This window comes from Corvus brachyrhynchos, unplaced genomic scaffold (genome assembly GCF_000691975.1).
Source record: "Corvus brachyrhynchos isolate BGI_N302 unplaced genomic scaffold, ASM69197v1 scaffold7, whole genome shotgun sequence".
NCBI lineage: Eukaryota > Metazoa > Chordata > Aves > Passeriformes > Corvidae > Corvus > Corvus brachyrhynchos.
Genome location: NW_008239054.1, coordinates 4,371,370 through 4,380,752, shown reverse-complemented (window position 1 = coordinate 4,380,752; position 9,383 = coordinate 4,371,370). Strand labels below are relative to the sequence as shown.

The window sequence follows — 9,383 nt, the reverse complement described above, 5'->3', positions numbered from 1 at the left end:
TGTGTGGATACTGCGGTGCGTGGGCACAGTGTGTGTGTGTCCGTGTGTGGGTATGTCCATCACAGAACCACGGAATGGGTTGGAGGGGATCTTAGTGATCACCCAGCTCCGGCCCCTCTGCCATGGGCAGGGCCACCTTCCACTCGAGCAGGTTACTCAGAGCCACACCCGGCTGGCCTTGAGCACTGTAATGTGCAGGGATACACGGTGTGTTTTGGTGCAGCGTGTTTGTGTGTCCGCACACGGACACAGGTATGTACCTTTATGTTCATACACCCATGCCTGCGTTTGTGTCCTGTGCCGAGGAGCGCATCCCGTAAATGGGTGCTCACAGTGAGCATGGAAGGCATGGCTCTCCTTACATCCTCCTGGATTTTCTCAGCATTTCCGTCTGCGGAGTGCTCTGACTGCACTAGCTAACTCCTGCCGTGGCAAGTTGAGGCAAGGCAGGGGCAGGAGCAAGAAAATCAGTCTCCCCGTCCAATACAGAAGAGTGTTTTGTCTCTTAGGGGTGAGCAGGGTTGCTGTAGGGTTGATGCCAAAGATATGTGCAGATGGACAGATAGGCAAGCTCAGACCAAGTAAGAAATGCTCAGGAAACACGTGGCAAAGCACTTGACAACTGTTGTATTGTCCTGCTTGCAAAGAAGGTTAAGAAAAAGTGTTAAGATTTATCTTGTAATTTCGTAGTCTTTTTTTTGACTTTAACGTGTATGGGGAAAATGGTAGCATGGTTTTGCAGCTCCCTCTGTTGTAAGCTAATTTGAAGAAGTGAAGAAAGAACACGCAGTTGCTTGAGTATTTGTGTCAGTAAACAAAGGGCAGTAACAGCTGTGGTATAAATGTAGGTTAACTAAGCTTTGTCGCTGGAACCTGACAACAAGAAGTTTCCGTGGAGAAATCACAGTTTTTCTCCCAGAAGATCTATTCTGCTACCCAGTGAAAAGACTCTCTAAATTAAATACCTAATTTTTGTCAGTGCTACCTCCACAAACCTACACATCAGTCTCTTGTGTATGCCACTGGCTGGTATGAGGAGAGAGAGAAGTGGTCATAATGTTTGTCTCGGTGCTTTATCTTACTGACAAAGAATGTTTTAATACTGCTTTTTAGCAGTATTAAGCCCAAACATAACTCTAAATATATTTAGTTAGAACAGTGAATACAGCATCTGATTGAAAATCAGGATTAGCTTATCCATTGTTGTCAGTAAACACTTTGTTGGATGACTTGAACTCCAAAATCCATGTGAGATACTGTTATTAGTACTTAAATTTGCTATTTTGGCAATGTAAGTGAAAGAGCAGGAAGCCTTGTGTCCCTCACAACAACTGACTCCTTATTAGTCTGTTAGATTTTTCACGCTGCTTTTGCCAGTTCCAAGCTGATGTCCATTTTTCTAATATTGAGCTAAATCAAAGGAAAATTTAGATAGGTCAGCAGTCTGCTTATGCTAAGATCGTGTTCAATCCTAGTAGAGTTTTGGGGTACATAAAAGTGTAATTTAAACAGATGTTTTGATTTGCAACACCAGGAATTTATTTTTTTTTTTTTCCAAAAAAATCCTGCTAAATGCAGTTTTAATCCTCTTCTAGTTGTTTGTAATTGCACTGTCTGAAAGTTTGATTATGGAAGACAGCAGATTAACCAAAAAGCAGAATTCAGGTTCATTTTATGCATGTGATGACTTTGGCAACCAATGATGAGTTACAGTGTGGTTTTTAAAACATGAAATCGAGAGCCTGTGCTGGTCAGCTGTTGAGAAATGAAGGGCTGGTTGCAAGCAGACCCCTTAAAGGTGGGTCATCACAGGAAGTGTATAAACCACCCTGTTTCGATGCCTTTCAATTTCTGTGGAAGGGATTAAAATGTGAGACATTTCTGTATACTAGTGAGCATGGGGAGAAACACTTCCTTTCAGTAGTTTGAATTTTATGAATTAACTTTTTATGCCAAGTTATATGCTATCTGGTTTGTGAAAGACTTGCTGCCTTTTCACAGTAGTGGAGTCTCTAGGATAGGTTCTGCTAAAACTACAGACATTATTAGATTTTTTTTATCTTCAATTACATGTGAATTATTTTTGAAGAGAGGTATGTGAGATATTAAAAAACTTATACTATTCCTTTTTAATGTTAAGTCCAACAGTTTGGAGGCTCAACTGCTGTGGCTTCTGGGGTGTCTTCTATCTTAGACACATTTTGCTCTGCCTTTTGAAAGAGTCAAATTGCTTTGTAAGATACCTTACCATGTTAGTTCAGTGATAGTTAGCCATTAAATGGCAGTTGGGAAATGTGTTTGGTGAGCAGTGATTAATGAAACATTAGTTAAAAACATAGATAACTCTTAGGCAGTAATCATGCCTATGTTTTGGATGATCTTTCATGTGTAGGCAAGTTTAGTTACGTAAAATTCATTGCACTTAAAGGCAGGATTTTTTCTGCTTGCTGGCAGAGCACAGTCAGATGACTCAAAGCTGTCACGAGGCCGGTAGGAGGAAGGATGCACCAGGAAGTAAAGCATTAATAGTGTTTTTACTTTTTGTTCTTTCTAAACTTACGGTTTTTCAGAGTAGTAAATAGGAAACATAGGAACAAAAGGCTAATAGTTGTGACAACGGTGTTAAAATTCAGGTTCCCTTTCTTTTGTGTAAATTGGGACCCTTGTGTAGCAATGAAACATTCCTCAGTGTGCCTTATTTGTGAGTAATAGACAGAAGCTCTTCAAGTCCTAATAAACAGTCTAGTTTTCTGGATAAATTAGATTCATTCTCCCCTCTCCTGTCCAGTCTCATTTTTAAAAGCTGAGGTCCTGTGTCATGTGTGTGTGAAATTTTTATGTAGTTAATGGATATGGGAGGCTCTGTCTCCACTTCCTGGTAGTACTGCTTGAAAGAATCATATAAATAAACCAAATCACTGTTTTTCCCCCGTGGAGGCTGACCTCAAAGGTGCAGTTAGCTGATGAAGATCTTGAGGAGGTGCCATGCTTTGAACCCACAGGAGTATTAAAATCTCAAATTTTTCTCTTTCTTGCTATTAGTAAAATATTTGGCATAATAGAAAGCTTAATACAATGACTGAAATTTTTCAATGCCAGCTGTGCCCAGGCACTTTAATGTCTTGTGTGGAATGTTCGTATCTGGTGTTCTGCTCAGGATGCCTCTGGCAAAGGCATGTTGCTGTCATAGAGTGGGCTTTTAAAAGGGTCACTGAAACATGAAAATGAAAATCCACATAATTGTACATGCTTAGCAACACCGTTAGCAAGGCAGAATTGTAAATTTGCACTGATCTGTCTTATGCTATAATTGGAATGTCATTATAATCTAATCCCCAGAGAGGCTCCTTGGAATGAGAAGTTAATAAGCTTTATTTTGTTGTTTCCAGAGAAATGCTGGGGTAGTCAGTTCATGTTAAAAAGGCCTTTTATGAATTTGTATATGCTGTTAGAACTACCTATACTCATGCTTGGTTATGTAATTGTCATTTTTAACCCTCTTATGGTGAAGGGTTAAAATATATCCCAAATGAGAGCTCTGTGGAATGCCAGCAGGGTATACCTAGAAGTTTTCCATTCTGCTTTAGTCCGTGGCACTGTGTGTTACCAGAAATTCCTGAATGGAGTTCTAACCTGAGTGCATTTGCAAGGGAGCATCTCAAAATGATGGGAACATGTTACAGTGGCAGAGCTTTCTGCAGCCTCAGAGCATTGTTTCTTGTGCTCCTTGTAGAAGTTGTTTCACTTGGTTCTGGTTTTGGATTCTCTGCAAAATCTAAATTGTTTATAAAACCACTGAGTGGTTTTATAAAGAAACAATTCAGCTAGAAACACAATAAAATGGAGGGTGTTCTTTTTATTGACCCATACCTGAATAAAACCTTAATGAATGTTGTTTTCTTTGTTTTCCCCCTCATGTATTAAAGGTGGATAGCAGAGCTGAGTCAATTGACAAGAAAATTGCTAGGCTTGATGCAGAACTAGTGAAGTATAAGGATCAAATGAAGAAAATGAGAGAGGGACCTGCAAAGGTAAGAATGTTCTATGGAATTTAAGCATGAGAGGATGTGACTCAAACTTCTTGTCATGTGATTTAGCCAGTTCATCTGGTTCTTAAAACTTTATCTTGCCCTACAGATGAGATATAAGGTCCTGCAGGATTTCTTTATTAGACATGCATCTTTGAACAGTGTTTTATTTGTTCCAGAGTGTAATGTAATTCCTCCCTGGGAAGTAACTTGCTTCCCTTCTTCCTTGTTACCTGAATTAAGTCTGGTAGAGAGGCTGTTTTGTTTGTCATCCAAAATAAAAAGCTCTACACTATGACTAAACAGAGCAGGACAACACATTTTTAAAGGGATGAACTTAGAATATAAAATGTGTCTGAAAATAAACATACCTGATACAAACTGTATTGTCAAAGTATCTGCTGTGGTATTACTTGATGCTGACCATTGAAATGTATTAATGAAAGCTAGTTCTGATGGACTAAGTTTGACATCTTATTCTCTGTACTGAAAACAGAAATCAGAAGCTAGAAACTGAAAATATTTTCTACTAGAAGTTTTGTGTACTCCTGTTTTGTTAATCATTAATGCAGGCCAAATGCTGAATGTAACTATTGTTAAACTTTTGGCACTAGTAACTGAGAATTTTTTGGAAAACTTAAATCCAATGCATTAGGTTTAAACAGGATAACCAAGTGTAAAGTCAGATATTTTTTCCTAATGTAACACTATTGTGTCTTTCAGAATACAGTAAAGCAGAAAGCATTGAGAGTGTTAAAGCAGAAGCGGATGTAAGTTGAAACCTTTCTGAGCTTGTAGTTAATAAAAGGTTGTTTTCTTTGGGGGGGCAAAGGCACACTTTCATTTCTCTTTCCAGTACTCTCCTGAGCATTCTTTAGAGAAAAATGCTGAACAAGTCTTTCAGAAGCATCTCCTTACAGATTTTGCATCAGCATGTTTATGATTTATATGTCAGTATATAAATTTGGATTGGTACAAGATGACCTAAGTCTGTTCATTATTACAAATATGTTTGGCTCCTAAATTTTCTGAGAGATTGCCTCATTTTATATTATTGATTGATTACTGTGAGTTGTGTATTTGAGGATCTTGCTCTGGTTTACTGGAAATTTACCTCTTCTTTATGAACACCCTTGAGGACTTGAGCAGATGTAGTGCAGGTAATTGTGGCTCTACAGAGACCCCCAAGTGGACAGGATAGATGGTCCTGTGGTCTGGTCTTGTCTAGTGTCCTGTCTCTTGAAAGTGTCCAGCAACAGATCCAAAGGAAAGAATATCAGAGCATGGCAAGTGTTCAGGAATGTTTCACTGGAATATGTCATAGTCCATGAACTGCAAATCTAAGAAGCTGTCTGATCCAAAGCTCCCATCATCTTGTATTTCACATCCCTCAGATGAATTGTACCTTTATGGACTCACTCAATTACTTGTTAAGTATTAGTGAACTCTTACCATCTAAAATATCAAATGGCAAGGAATGCAGTACTTTAATTAGATGTTGTGAGGAGGAGTGCTTGATTTTGGGCTTTAGGGGTTTTTTTTTTCTGTTTTTTGACTATGCTGCTTGCTGATCTTCCTTGGTGGGAGTACTGGGCCCCTCATAATAGGCTATTGTCATATCCCTCAGTCATTTCTTTCAGATCTTGTGGAACAGTAATATATGCAGTCATTAGTTGTCCAGAAGGTTTTGCATTTGGATCCTTCTTGTCTATCAGACCTCCTGCTTTTCATGTTAGAAGGACTCATGGTTCATTTTTATGTTTTCGTTCTTTTGTTTAACTTGACATAGTTTACATTCTTGATTTGATACAAGTTTAGCTTCAAGAAGGATGATTTCTTAATTTTTAAAGTCTTTCTTTTCTCTGTGGTTACCCTTAAAGGTTTCCTTTTGGTATGCTATCTTCCCCCTCCTCCCCGCCCTGAAAAACTCCAGTGTGGAACCACTGTGGTTTGGATAACCTGCCAACTCTTCCCTTCTCCTTACAGCATTAGTGAGCATGGCATGCATGTCTAGCTTATTGTGATTAAACTTTTGCTGTATCCTCACCTACTTTGTCAGTCTAGGCAAATATGGTGTTGCTGTCAGTTAAAACAAAGCTTAGTTCAGGAATAGCTTTGTCAGCTTCAAGTACGCAGAAATGCATAATGGCCAGATTTTTATGAAGCTCTTTATTCTGCAATTCTCTACAATAAGTGAAAAATAAAAACCCAAATCTGTTCATATCTTTAGACTACTGCTGCTGCTTTTTCAACTCTTAAAAAATTAGGAGTGTTTGTGGTAATAAATAGTGTGGTGTTTTAAAGTCATTATTTGCCTTTTTTTAAACAGGTATGAACAACAGAGGGATAATCTGTCACAGCAGTCTTTTAATATGGAACAAGCTAATTACACTATTCAGGCACTGAAGGATACAAAGACAACGGTACTAGTTTATTAATCTCAAACTTGTTTAATTTGTTTAATCAGTGCTAGATTAGATATTAGATACAAGTATGATGTTTGGCTCTTCTAGGTGGATGCAATGAAACTGGGGGTGAAAGAAATGAAGAAAGCTTACAAGCAAGTCAAGATTGATCAGATTGAGGTGAGCTTTTATAGTTTAAATGATTAAAGAACAAAAATAACGTACTGAAATAGTGGTGAGTGGACTATGTAATTTGAAGGTGACTATTTTAGTTCACGTGAGTTTGTCTGCCTTATTTATGGGACCACCATCATAATTCCTTCCTGATTTTTCTGGTATTGCACAATCAGTTGTTTGCCTTATTGTACTGATTATTGTTTCCTTGCTGAACTAATCTTCAATCTCTCCTTTCCTTGCACTTCAGCATAAATGTCAGTGGATACTTCCTGCTGTGGCTTTTTTTGTCCTTTTTTGTTTCCCTATACTAGTAACGTGCATATTAGTCCTTTAATCTCCCAGTTCAAGGTAGTGCCTGATGAAAAAGAACAAAACCCAGAACCAAAGAAACACCAGCCAAATGTCCGCAAGGCCTGGCCCTGACTTCAGAAAATGCATAAACCCCCCCCCCATAAGATCTCTAAATATAATTTCAAGTACGCTGCATTTAAACTCTTACCCAATGCCAGTGCTGAACTCCTTTAAGTTCTCTTTCGTATTGTTTTTTATATATGGCCTGCATTGTAAACCTTTAGGCAAGTATTGTTTCCTTACTTGTACTCAAGTACACTGCCAATAATTATGCTAATATATCTTCTGAATTCTGCTGTGGCACCACTCAGGTTAGTGCTTATTTTCCAGATGGTAGATTTAATTTGTCTGCATTTCATACCTTTTCTGATTTTCAGGTACTCTTGTCCTGAATGTGTGTGTCTTGACCTGTATTATTGCTGCTTCAAAAAAATGGTTTATGCATTAAAAGAATTGAGTGCTTTGTATTTTGGAATTTCTAAACTGAATTTGAGTAAATATGGACCAATTTAAAATGATTCTTGCTTCAGGACATACAAGATCAGTTGGAAGATATGATGGAAGAAGCCAATGAAGTCCAGGAGGCACTGAGCCGTAGCTATGGAACACCAGAGATTGATGAAGATGATTTGGAAGCAGGTTAGGAAGGGGGAGGGTGATTTTTTTGTTACTGAATATAAAAATCATCATACTGTCATTCAGTGATTTTTTATTTCATTGGTCAAATACTTTAAATGTGTTTTAAAAAGCTTTAACAGCTTTTTTTAAACAGTAAAGCTGGATTTGCTTTAAGAGAAGTAACAAGAGCATGAGACAAACATGAGATACCAATGGAATGCTACAAAGCAGGGAAGAAGGTTCTCTCCTGTGTGTGTGTGTATTTCTGACTGATGACTGATGCTAAGTGAGTCTGAATATAAGCATTCAGTATGAATCCTGAGTCTAAGAGCAGCTTTTCTCTTGCAAAAGGAACTTATTTCAAAATTTTTCAACCAACATAATGTAATTTCAGAACTGGATGCATTAGGTGATGAGCTTTTAGCTGATGAAGACAATTCCTACTTAGATGAAGCCGCATCTGCTCCAGCAATCCCAGAGGTCACTCCTACAGACACAAAAAACAAAGTGAGTCCTTTGCTCTTTAACAGCAAAATACATTTTGTTTGTTTTGGATTAATCACATTTGTGTTGGTTGCTTGATATTTGGGATCCTTAATATTTTGAACAAAACACTGTGCTTAATGTTTTATGTATGTTATTTATGTATTATATGTATGGATGCTAAATACAGAGAATTTGAGAATACAGTGTACTGAATGCTTTTAATTATGTTTAGAAGAACTAGAATGACATTTTGTCACTCCTATCAAACACTGCCAGTAGAATTTAAGTGTACCATTACAGCTCTAGTCTTAAAACCATAAGAAAGGCTTCTGTATGTTTGCTTTTGGGGCTTTAATAGAGCTTCGTAATGAGGAAGAACACTGATGCTCTTGTTTTGATTCCAGTTGTCACCCAGTGGCAATTGCAGATACAGACACTTTGTAGAAGTAGTAAGGAAGTGTCTGTGAAATGTTCTGGTTGGTGGAGAGTCGTTAACCACCTTCTTCTTCTTTCCTACAGGATGGCGTATTGGTGGATGAATTCGGGTTGCCAAAGATCCCTGCAACATAAATGTTTCAAAAGCACAATGGATATAATGAACTATACTTTCTGAATTTCATTAAGACTCTTTTTTTTTTTTTTTTTTTTAAATTCTGGAGAACTTGTCCTTCCAGTGTAACCTTAATATCACTACATCCTAGAATGCAAGCTGAGTGGCTGGTGGTGTTCTTTCTTTGGAGAAAGTTGTTCTACTACTGACTTTTCTGTTAATGGAAAATTCATCGCAGTTCCCTTCAGTGGAAACAGTCAGTCTGATAGGTTTTGATTTCCGTATCTTATGGACAAAGTAAAACGTGAAGACTAGTGGTGGCTGTCGATAGCTGAGGTTTATTTTGACTTTGTATTAATGTTTCTTGAGACTAAGACTACACGTTGCTGCTTACTCTCTGTAAAATAGCTCCCTTATTACTACGCCTGTTTGATAAAAGAACTGAAAGCAATTTTTAAACTACTGCAGTCTTGAAACTTTTATGCGATTGTACTTGTAACCTTCTTGAAAACTGCTCGGGTTATCATTAACTTTATGTATTCTATGGAGACATAAAATCACGTAGATTAGCAGATCCCTTTGTGTGGCGTTTTTGGTGATGAATGTGGTGCGAAGGACAGGGCGGGGGGCAGGTTATCAGCGTCACGGGCACCGGGCTGGCCAGAGGCGGGGCCTGGTTTGGGATGGGGAAGAAAAGGTCCCGTTTACGCCAGGCCCGCCTCGGCCGCGTCCCTGCTGCTGTCGGGAGCTGCCCGGCGGGGCCGCCGC

General features: G+C 38.5%; 1 protein-coding gene across 1 annotated transcript; it reads left to right on the top strand.

Annotated features, from left to right (window-relative positions):
• Positions 1–3,884: 3,884 nt before the first annotated feature.
• CHMP5 (charged multivesicular body protein 5) lies at positions 3,885–9,189 on the top strand (the record flags this gene model as incomplete). Its single annotated transcript, XM_008637518.2, has 7 exons — positions 3,885–4,031; positions 4,752–4,798; positions 6,358–6,451; positions 6,542–6,613; positions 7,492–7,600; positions 7,974–8,086; positions 8,585–9,189. Coding segments are annotated over 7 exons (633 nt in total), but the record flags the coding sequence as incomplete, so codon positions are not given.
• Between the last annotated feature and the right edge of the window lie 194 nt (positions 9,190–9,383).